General features: G+C 33.7%; 1 protein-coding gene across 1 annotated transcript in view; it reads right to left on the bottom strand.

Annotated features, from left to right (window-relative positions):
* Nucleotides 1-17,611, bottom strand: part of MALRD1 (MAM and LDL receptor class A domain containing 1) — a 336,021-nt gene that overhangs the window by 237,720 nt on the left and 80,690 nt on the right. Inside the window, exon 19 of the mRNA XM_012731266.1 lies at nucleotides 11,663-12,075. Within this exon, the coding sequence (XP_012586720.1) occupies nucleotides 11,663-12,075 (413 nt within the window). The remainder of the gene's footprint in view (nucleotides 1-11,662; nucleotides 12,076-17,611) is intronic.

Genomic DNA, 17,611 nt, shown 5'->3' with positions numbered 1-17,611 from the left:
GTTCTCATTTTTCATTACAAACTTTCATTACACTACACTACATTCCCTATTAAATGTAAAATCAATTCTTCATCTTAACCCATGCTGGAAATTCAAAAGGTCACCATGTTGGAAATCAGTAGGAAGAATATTTCTTCCAAATAATTTTTTTCAAGCTTCTTAGAAGATTGTTTTAAAATAAACAGTTCTTCTAAAACCAAATGATTTTTTGTTTCATCCCAAGCACTAGGGCTTGTGAGGAAAAACGAGAGGTAGCTCAAAAATGACAAGCGTTATAAAATGTTATCAATGAACGTATTGGAAGACAAGCAAACCACATGACCCACTTAGCTCTAATATTAAAACACTGAAAAAACAGAGAGTGAGAGATTGTGAGGCACATATCCACGAGTTTGGCCACTGTCATCATGGTTCATTGTAATTCATCTGCACATCTGCATATGTACATCTGAGTTTAACTGATACTGTGAAAATTGTGAACTGGTCCATGTTTTTTAGGTAATTATAATCTGTGTGCTCATAGTTAGACTGAAAATTTATAGAAAACTTATATCCATAATGGGACATTTCAGTTGACTACAGTCTAGATCAACACCCAATTTCTTGCTGTTCAAAATGGCTCATAATGTGTCATTTTGCTATGGTTTGAGTCAAGAGAACTTTATGTTAAAGGCAATTTAAACATGTAATTAAGAATTTGAACCCTTGTACGACAATGCAAATCTTTACAGCTTGGTTCTACTAAAGTTAAAATTTTTATTTTAACCTTAAGAAAAAGAGACATGGCTAAATGAATCCCTTTATCTCCTTCACCTTACACTAACATTGTTACAGAATACTTTGATTTTCTCCATGAAAAAGCAGAACGCTCTCCTCTTACTGATCATGTTCAAAACACATCTGATACACAGAAACTATTAAATAAATGTTAGCCATGGTTATTTTGCTTAATGTCTCCATGAATAAAACTTGACAGAAATACAGACTAGAATGAAACACAGAAGGCAAAGTCCCAAAATCTGACTTGAGGCTTTTATGACTAATTAGGATTAAAGTCAGTATCTAATGTAAGTATCAATAACAGAAATAAACACCTCAAGAAAATGTTCTGTACCAAAAAAAAAAAGAAAAGAAAAGAAAATGGAACACCTCCAACCTGTGACACCCTAACAAGCAAATTTCATGTCTACCCCTGCTTTTAACAAGCTTAAACACAGTCTAGAGTGAAAATGGAGACAGACCACACGAGACACTAAAAGAGAGAAAGGGTTCCTGTGGCTCCTGCCACGCAACTCTTGTTTGCGCTCATTTTTCTATTAACAAGGTAGATTTTCAGATGTTAACCCAAACTTGCATCGCTAAGCTAAACCCCATTTGGTCTTTCTGTAGAGGATCACTTTTTAAATACTGCTGAACACAAGTTGCTAGAAAGAAAATGTCAATTTAGACTGGTCTCATGACAACTGTTTAGTTTTGTGATGAGAATAATATTGGTTTGGGCTGGGTAAATATTTTCTCCTTTTTTTTCATAAAGATTTTGTTCAACATAACTAATTAATACCTATATTTGGACGTGGAGCTTTCCTTGTGTGAAGTTTTAAATGTGAATTAAATTTCTCTAATTGAAACTGGGGTCTTAAGAGTTTCCATTTCTTCTTTTTTTTTTTTTTAAGATTTATTTATTTATTCATACAGAACTGGGGTACAGGCCAGAGAGGTGAGAGGAATCACCAGGGACAGAGTGGGGAGCAGAACAGGCAGATTGACGAAGTACACTGCTGAGGGGAGCAGCGGGCAGGTCAGGAGAGGTCTGCCTCACCATGTGGATCACCTCCGGGGCAGGTGGGGATTGAACTCATGCAGAAGGGGCTTAAGCTTCTTAGTGCTATGCTTTAACCTGCTGCACCACCAGGGAGGGCCCTCCATTTCTTCTTAAGTCAAATATTTGTCTTTATTTCCTGTAATAAGTTCAATTTATTGCATCATATTCTTCATAATATCACTTTATTACTTGTATGTTTTAGATTGCCCTTATGGCCTCCATAACTATTATTCAATATTATAATTCCATTGATCTTTTATAATTATATGGCACAGCAATGACAAAAAAAAAAAAAGCAAGAAAAACAGTTTGCTCTGGCTACCATAGGGGGAAAAAGTATTTATTTATTTATAATTTATAATTAGACAGCAAGATAGAGGAAATAGCAAAATAGCTTATATCTCCTCAATCATTTGGAAACAGAACAGGGTTCATATAATTTTTATTCTAGTTTACGGGCAACTTTCAATATTTATAATCCAACCTAGTAATATTTATTTTACTTCTCATTATTGAAGACTGAAGATGTATCATTAACATTTGAATAATTATGCCTGACTTTTTTTGTTGTTAATAGAAAAACTGGAGTAAAGGCCAGAGGTGCAGGAGGCAAGAAAGAATTCACCAGAGACAGAGTGGGGAACAGAACAGGTGGATTTACTGAAATACACTGCTAAGGGGAGCAGTGGACAAGACAGAAGAGGTCTGCTGGGACGTACATGGAACAGCAACCTGGCAGGGATGAAACTCAGGCCTTAATGGTGATAAAGCTAAGACCTATCTACTAGGCTCCAGGGAGTTAAGGGGGCGGCCCCCTGCCGGTCTCTTCTCTAAGTATTTGTTATATACATGGAATGATCACAAAAAATATTCAAGGTCAGTGCCAAATTACTGGCAAAGAAATAGCAGCACAGAAAGGTTAACACAGGTACAGATGCCAAGTACAAGTTACTAAGGCTAAATATTTGATAGATGATAGTGGCAGGATTTGAACTTAAGCTGTTTTGTTCAAATTTCATATTGTATTTTGTTGAATAGCTTGATTCACTTTCTAAGAGAGTAAATTTAAGTTTATTGTATCAACAATACAATTTTAATCTGAGTTTTAATATTTAAAATAAAATTAATTCATATTTTATACCAAACATAGTTACAAATTAACATGAAGTTATAACTGTATAAGTTATACTTGCAGTAGAACATCAAAAATTATGATATAATACTACAAGTTGTTGTTCCAATAGAGATAACACTTACTTAGCTGGAATAATACCTAAAACACATAACTTTGACATTAGCTACTATCTGACCAGGGATAATGTCAAGAATTATAGCGGGTGCTATCATGACCTAAGGAAGCAGAGATGGTAAAGAAGTGATGAAGAAACTGATAAATCTTATATGTAATCCAATTAAAGGTCAGAAAGCCAGGGACAAAAACAGAAAAGTGCCAAGAGTTTTATAGGTCAAAAAGTACTTTCTGGCTACTCTTACACTTGTTAGTGGATTTTGATTATTTTTGATCATGTGATTTTTTTTACATAAAGATACACAGGATACTGTGGGCAAATATCCACTCAGTACTGATTGAACCAAAACAGGAACAATGCAGTTAAAAGGATAATACTAGTAATATATATAGTGATAATCATAGTGACCATGCTAATGACAAAATAAATTAACATATGTATTTACACATATATGTATGTGGTTAGAGCACTGGATTGAGAGATACAACAGTACAGAAATAAACGACAGTTAATAAAGAGAATCCATTTTAAATAGCCTACTTAGTCTCTACAAACCTCCCAAATGTCCTAGAAAGTCCACATTCAAAATGCAAATGAAGGGGGCCTCCCTGGTGGTGGTTAAGCACAGCACTATGAAGCTATCTGCAGCCATTGCAGCACAAGTACAATCCCTGGCCAGTGAGGTGACCCACATGGTGAAAGCGACATCTGTCTCCCCCACTCCTTTTCTCAGTGGTGTATTTTGGTCACTCTACCTGTTCTGCTCTCCACTCTCTCTCTGGTGAATCCTCTCACATTCCACCCTGCACCTCTGACCTGTATCCCAGTTCTTGTATACATAAATAAATATATCTTTTTAAAAATATAAATGAAACTTCCATACACACAACTTATACAGATATTGGGAGGAAAAAATCCTTACTCAGATATCCAGAGGTTTTTGTATATACCTTAGACATCCCCCAACAGATTGTAACTCAGATTTTGGAGACTATCTTCCATATTAAGTACCTTTTAGGTACTTAATTACTCTAGACCCCTAAGCTTCCTGGAGACTCATTCAGGAATCAATAAACTTTTTTTTTAGACATTAAAGAATTTCATTCATTCCTATTTTTGCTTTTCTTCCTTTAGAGAAGACATAGACAACTTCTATGAAAGAACAAGTCAGGCTTAATAATTTCTTAATTTCAATAAAAATTTCAAGGTGCTAAAAATGAAATAAAGTAAGCTAGAATGTATGTTTAGGTTAAACAATTGTAATATAATTCTTAAATTTCATCTCAAGAAATTGTTTTCAACAGTTTAAAATCAGATTTCAATTTGGCAATAGTTAATAAGGCTGCCTTGAAAATAATTTTAGAATAACCCTCAATATAGTTCTCAGTGTCAATTTTGATATAAGGAAATTTTTATTAAAATCAAGAAGTGAATTTCTTTTTAGATTTTATAATTTTGGGAAGTAAGAAAATAACCATCACCCATGTATGTAAGTTTGATATAAATCAAGATCATCAATCTGCATATTTATGAAGAAAGCTCTGTATCTCTAATCTACAGTGTGCTGGTATGTTCTGTAAACAATTTGGGAAGAAGCTGCACTCAGATCACAAATTGGTATAGATCATGTTGTTCTTCCAGATAGTGATACAATATTTTCTGCTGAATGAGAAAAAGTTTGAAAGCATTAATCACGACAAAGAATTACAAAGAGGTCCCATACCTTTTTCTTATAAGTGCTAAACCACATTGATTTTCTACTTGACGATAAAAGCCAAAATCATGTGTCATCAACATAAGCAAGCAAAACTATTTGGCTCAATAAACTACCCCATTAAATAAAAATCCACTTGAAGAGAAATGGAAAATTTGAAATGTTTCATGTGATTGAAACAAGGTTAGATCAGTAGAGAAAACATATTCGATAGATATTCATAGAGTTTTTCTGAAAAATGAAGAATACATCACAGGGGAATAACTTGCTTTTGTTGTACAGCAAGATACCATCTGAAAAAAAAGATTCATTTACAGTGTGCTACTTGAAAGCAGTTTTCAGCAAAATAACTCAGCTCTGATAATCTAATGTACTTTTCTTAATATGGCAATTTCATACAAGGATAGTTAAGTACTTCTTTGTGAAAAAGAAGTCAGTTGATATATCCATCACCTCTGCACAAATTCCAAGATGGCAAATAAGTCCCACAACTGCACAGTTTGATGCTGGCAAAAATTTCAAAATTAGACATAGCAACACCCACACTGGGCCTCTGTATTTTCACTCCATTCTACCATATCTATCCAGAGGGAAGAGTAGAGGATTGGAAAGTATCTGTGAATAGAAAGGTGCAAATGACTTGAAAAAAGAAACAAAAACAGCGTCAAAATAGGACACACTCTGAGAAGTATAAATGACAATTTGAAAGTAAACCATTCATTCATACTTAGTATTCCTCTGACTTTTTCTGAAAAATTGACAATTTAAAAAATTTAACCCAACAATCCAAATTATTCTCATCATCTTTCTGCTCCTTTTCAATATATTTTACATAAATATGTAGATGCTACCATAGTATGTATCATTTTTTTATGATTTTCTGAAGTTTAGTGCACCACAAAATACATTGCATATGTTACTAATAGTGTATATAAATTATATTCTATGCAATGTTCTAGTGTACTATTAGAGGGTCAAAATGTTAGATGCTGCTTAGTATACAGAAGTCATAAAATTACGTTAAGGTTTGAAATGAACTTATGAAAAAAACAGGTTAATTTTCTAGCTCAAAAATAGCCTCCACATAGCTTTTTCTTCTTTCTCTAGTCACAAACCTTCACACTGGAACCAACCTCATTACTGTGTAACAGGATTTGATTTTTTAAAAACTGACATAACAAGATGTAGTTACATTTGAATTCAACTGAAGAAAACTATTTATGAAAATTTAATTTTTTCCCCAAGAGTTGAAATCAAGTTCTACTTTCTTTTATTTCATCCAATAGGCTCTACACCTGAACACAGCTTAATGCCTGTCTTTGCTGACATGTGAATGTGGCCCTGGCACAAAGGATGCTCTACATAATAAGTTATTTTGTAGTGTTGCTTTGTCATGGAAACTTCATTCTGGGGGTAAAAGTGTCACCTATCAAAAAGCTTAATGGGAAAAGGAATTAGCAGTGACTTCTAAGAAATTCTAAGTAACTTTTAAATAACAGAAGCAAATCATCTTAGATAAAGCAATGAGAATTTCAAAAGGTTAAAAGACATAAATTGATTAGGCATTTTTTAAAGTGATAAAATTGGTTCATGCAGCTAAATGTATTTTACATATAAAGAGTACACCTCTTCAGACATGTGTTATCACACCACACCCATCACCAAGTTACTCAGAAGCTTAAGGTTTTTAAGATTGTGATCCATGAGCAATCTAAGACAGTAAGGCACATTATTCTCTATTGTATGAAATGATTTATTGATGTATTAGTTCCATTCTTTTGATGGCAGAGTTCTGAAATAAATGGAATAGCTGCTTATCATATCTGAATATTTCCCTCAATATTAGCATGTACAATCACAGATTTAGAGGCAGTATCTCATTCCCGGAGACACAATTTCAATATTACACCAGCTGAAATAGGAATATTCCAACAATACATCATTTGGAAGGAGAAACATATTGATAAACTCCATAGTGCTCATATGAAAATCACTGTCCTGTAGTGTTCCAGATTATTTCCTGAAGGTCAATATACAGACAACTGGATATTAGTAGCATTAGTAAAGTTCATTATTAATTAATTAATACAAATAACCAGAACTGAAACAACAACTTCCCAAGAAGTACTGGGATTTTCAGAAGTTACTATATCAAATGCCATTATGTTCCTTCAGAAGGCTGTTCGACCATAATTTTTTCTGCATTATGGAAATAAGGAAAATCTCTAAATTCTATTTAGAACAAAAGTGTGGTTTTAAAAAAATGATATAATTACATAGTAGTTAAACTTCCAAGAGTTCAGGACAAAGGATATTGAAGCTGGTTAGGGATAAGAAACAGCAAAACAATAAACACACCCATAACAGGCTTACATTTAATTTCTCTAAGGAAATCCTATGGGAAAAGAAAGAATGAAATGATGTTATCAAAATATATCAGTAAAAAACTGCCAGCTAAGAATAATATATGATGAAAGCAGATATGCAGGAGAAATAAAATCTGAGATGAACAGAAGCTGAAGTAGTTTATAAATTCTAGACCTCCCCTGCAAGATATGTCAAAAGAAACACTCTTGTCTAAATTGAATAGTATATAAAAGATAGAACTAGAAAACTAAGGATAAAATGACCTATGGCAATAATCACCCTACTGTAAATAGACTGACTGTTCCAACTAAGATACACAGAGTGATTGATTCGATTGGAAAGCAGAATGTACTTCTTGCTGCCTCCAGGAAATCTCCACAAGCTCTAAAGATAAAGACAGGCTTGAGGTAAAAGGTTAGAATAAAATATAAGAATATGGAACCTAAAGAAAGCCAGAAACAGCTTGAAAAGGTAACAAGAGACAGGAATGAAGACAATATACAATGATTAAGGGCACAGTAGAAAGATAAAACGTGCATCAATCTATATTTACAAAATGAAGGAGAATCAAAACATATAAGACAATTATTATCATATCTGAAAACAGAGGAGTAACACAATAGTGGCTGGGACTTCGGCACTCCACGTTGACCCATGGAAAGTTCAACTAGACAGAAAGTAAAGAAGAACAAAAGCTTTTAAAAATGAATGGTACTGCATGAGAGTAAGACATGTTTATAGGGCACTGCATCTAAAAATACCTAAGTACACATTTTTCTCAAGTGCATATGGGACATTCACCAATTGCTCATCTATTAGATCATAAAACAGGTATCAAAAAAGTCAATAAGACTATAACCATACCAACTATGTTGCCAGATCACAATAGTATCAAATAAAAATCAAGCTCAGAAAGAAAGCAGTAAAAAAATCTCTAATAGTTGGAGACTGAACAAGAAACCATTAAACAACTATTAAGTTAATAAGGAAGTCAAAGAAGAAATTTTTAAAATACCCTGAGAAAAGTTAAAATGAGGACAGAACCTCCCATAATCTATGGGTCACAGAAAAGAGGTACTAAGAGGGAAATATATAGTAACACAAGTGTAACCACATCAAGAAACAAGAAAGAGCACAATTAAATAATTCTACCTTTTACCTTAAGGAATTAGAAAAACAGACAAACAAACCAAACCAAAAGTTAGTGGAAGGAAGGAAATAATAAACATCAAAGCAGAAATAAATGAAATGAAAGTCAAAAAGAAAGTCCAATAGATTAAGTAAACCAAAAGTTAGTTTTCTGCAAAAATAGATAAACCTCCAGCTAGGCTTGCAAAGGAAAAAAGAGGGAGAAAAGTCAAATAAATAGAACCAGAAATAAAAGTTACAACAAACATCTTAGATATTGTATCATAAGAGATTGCTGTGAACATTTTGTATGCTAGTAAATTGAGTTACCTAGAAGAGATGGACCAATACCTAGAAAAATATAACCATCTGAAATTGAATCAGGAAGAAATAGAAACCTGAACAATTATAATTACAAGCAAGGAAATTGAAACAGTAATCAAAAGTTTTACAAAAAAACAAAAATTCAGGACCAAATGATTTCACCAAGTTGTTTAAAGATGATTTAACGCATCTTTAATCATTTAAAGATGATTTGAGCTTATATGAGTTCAACCAAACCTTCAAAGATGAACTAATATAGATTCTTTTCAAACTCTTTTTTTCTTTGAGAAAGAGTAAATACTTCAAAGTGCATTTTATGAAGACATGAACCTGATACAAAAGTCAGATAAAGACATGATAAAAGCAAAAACTACAGACAAATATCCCTGGTGAACATAGATGCAAATATCCTCAGTAAAATCCCAACAATGTATTTCATACAGCACAACTAAATTTATTGCAGAGACTCAGAACTTTATGAATCTTGTGAAAGTAACCTCATAAATCTTGAAGTTAACTACATCAGGAGAATTAAGGTACAGGTACGACAAGAAATCTTAACTAAAATCAGAAACCAAACAATCTTCACATTCCCAAAGTTTTAAAAAATTTATATGAATGCAGTCTCCTTTGCACGAGAGGTAGACTATATCTGGGCATATTCACAATCTAACCAAAGCTTGATGCCCACGTAATTTTCATAATGAACATGTATAATATTTAGATGAAAACATTTAATTTTATGTAAATAATAATAGATAAAGATATAGGAAACCAATAAGTTAATCAATTATTGAAACAAAAGTTCAAAATTGGTGAGTCTCCTATATTACTGAAGTCACTCCATGGCCTATGTATGGATTCCCAAGCTACCAGCCAGACACTCCAGTACATGGGTGATGGCCACATTATTTCTATTGAAGGGAGCTAGAAGCAGGAAGCCACCTGTTCTGGCATATTATTACTTGCACTTTGAAAATCTAAAACCATTACTACTGTATATTACTGTTCATTTAGAATGACTAAAATTGACATGATGGTAAGTACTAGATAGGATGTAGAGATAATGGAGCTTTTTTATTGCATTGCTAGGGATAAAAATGGTACAATTTGAAAACAGCTTAAGATCTCTCAAAGTTAAACATACTTGTGATCCAGCAACTTCACTGGTGGGAATTTACCAAGTATAAATTAAAGCAGATGTTCATATAAACATTTATATATAAATATTTATATGCAAATATTCACAGCATATTTTTTTATAATAATTCAAACTATAAACAACCCAAATACGGATCAATAGGTGAATGGATAAAGTATACTATATAATAATTATTTAGCAAAAATAAATTAATTATTGATATATTCTATAATATAAATATCAAAATATTTATACCAAATGAAACAAGTCAGCAAAAGGTACATACTATCCAATTTCACTTATTTAATTGCTTAGAAAGTATAAATATATAAGTACATATAAATACAACAATGACATATAAATAGATAGATATGAGATGTGTGTGTGTGAGACTGGCACCAAGAATAAGGCCCAGAAAGGGATATTACAAAGAGACATGAGAAAACTTTTGAAGCAAATTCTATTTTTAATTATCTTGATCATGGTAACATATGGTAAAATAAAAATCTTAAAGAATTCTTAGATGAAACCAAACAGAGCATTTCAACTATAACCTAGGATAACTTTCAACCCTTGGTTAGTTTTAGATTCAAAATGAAAGGATTCCTTGGTTAGTTTCATTTTCATTTGACTGTGTTGCTGCTTCCTATCGAGTAGATTATTTCCTGGATGCCAATTTTTGAGTAAACATCATAAGCTGAGTTTATCCACTAAGTACTTGTTTGGTCCAAATCACTACTGACTCGATTAGACATTAAAAATTAATTTGAGGTAGAGGGATCTTTTGATTAAATAAAAGTCAAAGAATCCCTCTTCAGTTTTTGTTTACAAGCATCTTACCATTGTAGTTCAATGGCAAAAAGTCACTCTGAGCTAATATTTTAGAAGTTCTTACAGGTTGGCTTGGAGCCAAGTTCTTGGCTATGATACTTTTAAAACAAACATATAGATGGAAAGACTTTTAAATTTGAATCACTGGGTGAAATTTAGTACAAGCAAAAAAAAAATACTTTAGCCCCAATAGGTAAGAAGTTTCTTCAGCTATATTATATTATATCATATCATATAACAGAACTACTTAACAAAAGAACAAATATTCACACTCTACCCCACAAGTCACAGGCTGTCTGATATATTAGCAAGGGGATGAATGTGTGTTACTTAGAAACTGTGGCTTCCAGTCTAATTCTCAGTTTTGTTGCTCACCTGTTACTTGGTGACAAATAAATAACCTCTCTGAGTATTTTTCTTTCCATTATATCTATAAAATTGTCAAAAAGCACTTCTGATTTACTCACTTCAAGGAATTGTGAGAATCTAATAGCTAATACACATAGAAGACCTTTAAAAAACTGTTAAAAACCACATAATAATTTGAATTTTCTCTTACACCTTTGACTTTTAGGGGAAGATGGGTAAGATTTAGAGCAAAAATATTTCAGCCGGAATAAAGAGACCTAGATTCAAATGCTAGCGCTGTGGTTTTTCACCAAAATATGCATTCTACCTGGATGTTCACTGCTTCCCCACAAGATTGAAAAATTCCAAATGAATTTTCAAAAGAACAGATCTAAGAGTCTGAAGTCTTAGGGAAATATCAGAGATTAAACCAAACATTTTCCATTATTTTTGTTTGTTTGTTTCCAGTGGAACAAGTATTTAAAATCAGAGAGACCTGCAACTGTTTCCATGCCAGGTGTCCACTGTCAGAGATTTTAGGTACACAGTATTGGGGATAGGCAAGGAGGAAAGCAACTTAATGAGCTTTGGTACAACCATAATTAAATGACAAATGCATGTCAAAGTAATGCTGAGCTAATTTCACTTGCTTTTAATACAAGACTATAGCAATCTTTTATACTCCTTAGACATTCTGATGCATTTCAAATACGCATTATAAAACCCATTATCCATACCTGAAAAGGCTGCCTGCTGGAAATATTGAGGTGTTTCCTTATCCATCTGTTGCCTTGATTTCCAAAGATCTGCCACAGCATCTGTCCCCTTGTGTTACTCCAGATTCGCTGGTAGATGGCCAGCCTATAAATGTGTTTGCCGAACATATGGTAATATAAGCGGAAGGTGCAGCCCTCTGTAACAGTGGCATTAAGAACTGGGCTGAGTAAAGCAGCTCTGTTTCGAAAAATCTGAGGTTCTGAAGATTCTATGTAGAGATAATGCCCTTTAGTTGTGCCCAAAGTATTGTCCTTCATTGGTCCTGTATTAAGTGTTGGTGTTGGGCCCTGAATTCTTGTCCAATCAAAGTCGTCTTTTGTATCTTGTTCCCAGTTACAAATTCCATTTTCAAAGTTACACTGTAGTTCAGGTGCTAAAATTGGCATAAAACAATAGCAAAACATAATTAACGGCAACAAAATCTATGATTAAGCATACTAGTTGATCCTTTGTTCCTGCCAACATAAACCAATTTAAAATTTAAAATACAACATTATAATAGACGAATTTAAATACTGACTAAGTCTGAGGAAACACATCAAGTTACAGTATTTTAGGGACTGAAGGTGGAATTTCGTTGGCCATCATTTTCCAACGACTCCTATGCCTCCTGCCTCCTCCATTTCTATTACTCTAAATCTAGGCACATGATCGCACAATGCCTGGCTCCTAACAACACATGTTTCAACTTTAGCTGTTGTTCCACTCACAAACGAGCATTAAAATACAAAACAACAAAATGTCAGACCCATAATCTTCTTCCAGAGATATTTGGTCCAAGTAGGTTAAATGAAGTCATTGGGCTTCTTTCCATCCTCCTGCCAACTGGCCACAGCTGGCACGTGCAGTTGTGCAGTCCTTCTGGGTTGCTTGTTGCCCATGCAGATACCCTGGGCCAAGAGGTGCACCTGTGATGATGGGCACCTGTGCCACGAGGTGAAGGCTAAGAGGCAGCATCACGCTGAGGTGCAACTACTAGATCACTACCTGATGACACGATGCCAGAGAGCCAGAAAGAGAACAACAAATAAAAAATGAAAGGGGACTGAGGGACTCGGTGGCCTCCTGGGTCTCTCAGCCCCCTACCATTCCTGCCACTAAGCCTGCCTACTTGGCCCCACAGTCCAAAAGCTATAGCCAAAAATCAGGGTATTTGATAAGCTCCATTGGGTTGATTCCACCATAAAGAGCTGAGAACCATCATACTTAATGTGTCTCAAACATTCAGAGTCAGGAGTGTATGGCAAAACTCTTTACCCCATATTAAAGGATTGCAAGAAACTTGTTACTCAAGAGGCGAAATCCATGAATACATGTTTCTAACAAACACCTGAGATGATTCTGATGCATGTGTTTTCCTCACCTTAGTCTGAAAAACTCTGAATCCATCCTGCCTTGGTTTCAAGTTCTTCTACAGAATGACAATCCTTCAATGACAGTTTGTCGCTTTCCTTTTATGTTCAAAATCCTTTATTATAATTAATGTAATGTGAACTAAAACTCAATTGCTCTTTCAAATGCTACCTTTCCCCAATTAAAGACACTCCCTGTTGCTGCCAATTACCCTTCTCCAAAGAGTGTACACTTCCTCCAAGCTCTGGGCACCTCACACCTTCCCCTTCTTTATTTATGCCTAATGTCAGCTCACATGCCTTGCCAGTTCTGAGCTGTGTCCTCAGTGGTGGTCTTTGCTTCTCACTGAGTATACTTGGAACTGAAGCTTTTCAACCTTTCCTAAGTTCACTTACTCATTCTCTTACTATAAGGATTCAGTGCACTTATAATAAATGGGCTAATGAGACTGATGAGGAAACAAAGATGAACTAAATAAAACAAAAATAACTTTAGGACTATGGAACTGGTTGTTGGTATTACAAAAGAAGTTGGATAAAGTGAATAAATGGAAACTAAGGAGACTGGTATGGAAAGTGATGGAAAGGAACATTATAGAGACCTTAGTATGTAATCATGGCTGATGCTTAAAGAAGCACAATTGAACATTTTATCACATGATACTTCAGTTTAAAAATAGGTTAATGTGGTCAAAGGTCATGGGTTTTCAGTTATAAAATACATTATTCTAGGGAATATAACACTATGTTGGTTATAGCTAGTAAAACCGATCAGTCTGAAAATCTATAGTCATTTCTAATTCGTGCATATTATTCATGTATTCAGTGCTTTTTTTCTTTTTTATTGCTAAGTGATAATCTATTGTGAGTATACCACTGTTCAGTCATGCATTTCTTTATTGAGGTACACTTGGGTTTTTCATTTTAATTTCCCTGCTACTTGTTCAATAAAGTAACGATTGAATATATTTTGCTTAAAAACAATTTGCTAATTTCTTATCCAATGCATATGACAGACAAAGTGTCAGTCTCACAGTAGCACATTTAGGAAGATTATATCAGAATTCTTGTAGTCTAATGACCACATAAATTATTATCACTTTGGAGAACAATTCAGCAATACTTAAAGAAGTTGTAAAGATGCATTCTCCATTATCCCAGTAACTCCATCCCTAGTTATATTTAAAGAAATCATGGCTATGAACATGAAGAGACATCTACAAAAATGTTCTTAGTGACATATTCATAAGAATGAAAAAGTTACACTATTTACAATAGGGAAGATGTAGAATCAACCCAAATGCCCAAAAATAGAAGACTGGATCAAGAAGATGTGGTACATATACACAATGGACTGTTACACAGCAATCAAAAAAGATAAACTTATGTCATTTGAGATAACATGGGTGGAGCTGGAGGAGATAATGCTTAGTGAAATAAGCCAGAAAGAAAAAGAAAAATATCAGATGGTTTCACTCATTGCAGGAGTATAAGAATCAGGGGAAAAAAAAGTAAAAATGAAAATCAACTAACAGCTATAAGCCAGAGACATTCTACAGGAGAGGGGAAGTGAATAAGATCAAAACAGAGGTGGGAAGAGCACACTGGACTATGGTGATGGCACATGGGTGAAGTGATGGTGGGAAGTCCATGGCATTATATAAGATGAAAAAAAAATGTAAAAAATGAAGAAAGATGTACTATACATGTAAAATAAAAAAAAAGAATTAACAAATTGAGACAACATAAATGTATTATCAATTGAAAAAATGGATAAATTATGGTACATATCTTAAATTTAAACTTTTAATGCAGTGAAAATAACTGGAAATATTGTTTTGATGTTATTATTCTCACAAGTATAATATTGAACAAAATAGTCATCTAAAAGATGTAATGGTTATTTAAACATTTAAAACAGTAAAAGAATAACATGTTTTATCTAGAAAATATATCAAGAAATATACAGAATTTATATACACTATACTGAGGATAATATTTAAAAAAAATAAGAATTAACTAGCCCTTTATCAAATGAATAGACTGCATAAATTTAATATAAATTTATCATAAATAATAAAGATTGATATTGGGACAAACTCATTTTTCAAGATGTGGCAATTTTGTTGACACCAACTGTTTGTTTTGAATAAATGCGACAATATACATTTGACATATTTGGGCAAAGGGGACAGGATTTAGAATTAATGAGTATTTCCACATTCTAGCTTCATTTACATAAGTTAATATTTTTAAAAAGTCAGCTGTCCTTTATCTATTCATCTTAGTAACAGCACATGGTGCCAAAAGTGAACAAATACTCTGAAACAATAAATAAAAGCATATGTGAATAAAGGCAGCCAGGCAAGAACAAATCATCTGTTCCTGAAATCCACAGAACAGGAGCTTAGACCTAATGAAGGGAACCAAGTGAGTAAATGTCAAACGGGAGACGAGCTTTCATTTGATATTTCCTCACTTGTGACTAATCAAGCCCAGCTGTGACGTGAATTGGGGACCCACAGCACACTCTCTAGGTGTCAATCTTTGGCTGTGAAGCAGGAGGAAAATGTCAAGCTGCTGAGTTTTTTGACATAAAACTGGCACTAAAGCCAAAGATTTTTATATCATCTGTCTTCATACTGACTACATGGTCAGTCTCCATTTCATAAAGGATTATGTGTAGCTCCACCTTCAAATAAAAACCAGGTCCCTAAACACACCTCAAGAAATACAACCTGGATTTCTGAATGTCTAATGCATTCTATGTAATAAAGCAATATGTCTAAGTGAAAACCTTAGAGAAATCTATAATCTAAAGCCACTACTATTTCATTTCCTCAAATACACAGCTAAGAGTCCTTTGAAATGATACCTGTACTGTTATAATCTTATTCTATTAAATTAGTACTGAGAAGTTTGAAGCCTAATTTGCTTATTTTTAGCAATAGATCAACATTTTTTAAGGAGCGGGATTTTGAGAACTTAAAAGAGACTAAAAGCCATTATAAATTTCAAAAAGACAGATTTAGGACAAGTAACACTTTTTCATAATTACTATTGAAATGCATTTTATGAATAGCCACTCAAATATTAGTTGTTTGAGATCATGTAAGTCTGACTTCAATATACCTACTTGAATCATATGAACAAATCACATATATATAGAACTGTATACAGTGATTCCAAAGGAAATTTCTTAATGTAATGTTTCCTATGTTGGACTAGCATTTTATGGCTCTACTTTGGTTAATCATTGAACTCCCAATTCAACCATTACATAGCTTGAATTGTAAGAATTGTTGCTATTTCTGGGAAAGAAAAGATGCAAACATTTTTTGTACTGATCTTTGTAATTATCAGTTTTTAATTTCTTTATAATAGCAGGTACATTCATCACTATTTAAAGACAAAAAGTTCATTAAATTGCAAAAACTACAGTCATCAGATACCACACTTTTTTTTTGCAATTCAAAACAGAAGCTCACAACTTACTCTGACTTACTCTTTTATTCCCTATGTAAAATCACCAATTGTCTCTCCTAAATGCTTCCCCACACTTTCATCTCCATCACCATTACTGCAATCAGGCTGCCAGCCAACCCAACAACTGCTGCAGGGGTCTCCTCGTGGATCCCCTGAATCCAGTCCCCCTAATCTATTCATTATACTATACATTGTGACATTTTAAAATATGCCAGTTTTACATTATATTCCTTCTTAAAAACCTTTCAAATACAGAAGGCACCCTTAATATGGAAAACTAACTTTAGTCAGCCTGGTTTTCCCTTAAATCTCCTCCTTTTGCTGTGCCTATTTTCCCTTCACCTCCATGTCACAGCCACACTGTCTTCTCTCTACCATGCAGTTGTATACCAAGACTTTTGCTTATATACTTTGACTTGTTATTTTGTAGATACCAGTTAAGTCATCACCTCTAGAAATCCAATTCCAATAATGTACAATGCCATATCACTCCTATTTGCAACTCCTGTTGCAAATTTATTATTTTTCCTTATATATATATATATATATTTATTTATTTTCCTTTTTTATATTTTTTTACTTCTTTACATCATTCTTCATTTTGTGCATTTTTTTCATCTCAGTTGTAATCCCCATGGGCTTCTCACCACTAATTCACCCATGTGCCATCACCATAGCCCAGTACACTCTTCCCACCCTAGTTCTGATCCCATTCTCCTTTTCACCCCCATAAAATGTCTCTGGTTTATAGTTGTTCATTGTTTTCATTTTTGCTCTATTACATTTGTTTCTCTCTTTTTTTCCTCCCCCCCCCCCGATCCCTTATGATCCTGCTATGAGAAAAGCCATCTGGTATTTTTCTTTTTCTTTTTCTATTTCACAAAGCATGACCCCTTTCAGCAAAAGGCATGAGTTTATCTTTTTGACTGCTGAGTAATATTCCACGTGTATATGTACCACATCTTTTTAATCCAGTCTGGTTGAGCATATTGGTTGATTCCATGTCTCCCCTATTGTAAGTAGAGCAGCATTAACATGGGAGTGCAGGTGTCCTTTTGAATTGATGTTTTT

Source organism: Condylura cristata, unplaced genomic scaffold (assembly GCF_000260355.1).
Source record: "Condylura cristata isolate star-nosed mole 26May11 unplaced genomic scaffold, ConCri1.0 scaffold00030, whole genome shotgun sequence".
Classification (NCBI taxonomy): domain Eukaryota; kingdom Metazoa; phylum Chordata; class Mammalia; order Eulipotyphla; family Talpidae; genus Condylura; species Condylura cristata.
This window is presented reverse-complemented; position numbering and strand designations above follow the sequence as displayed.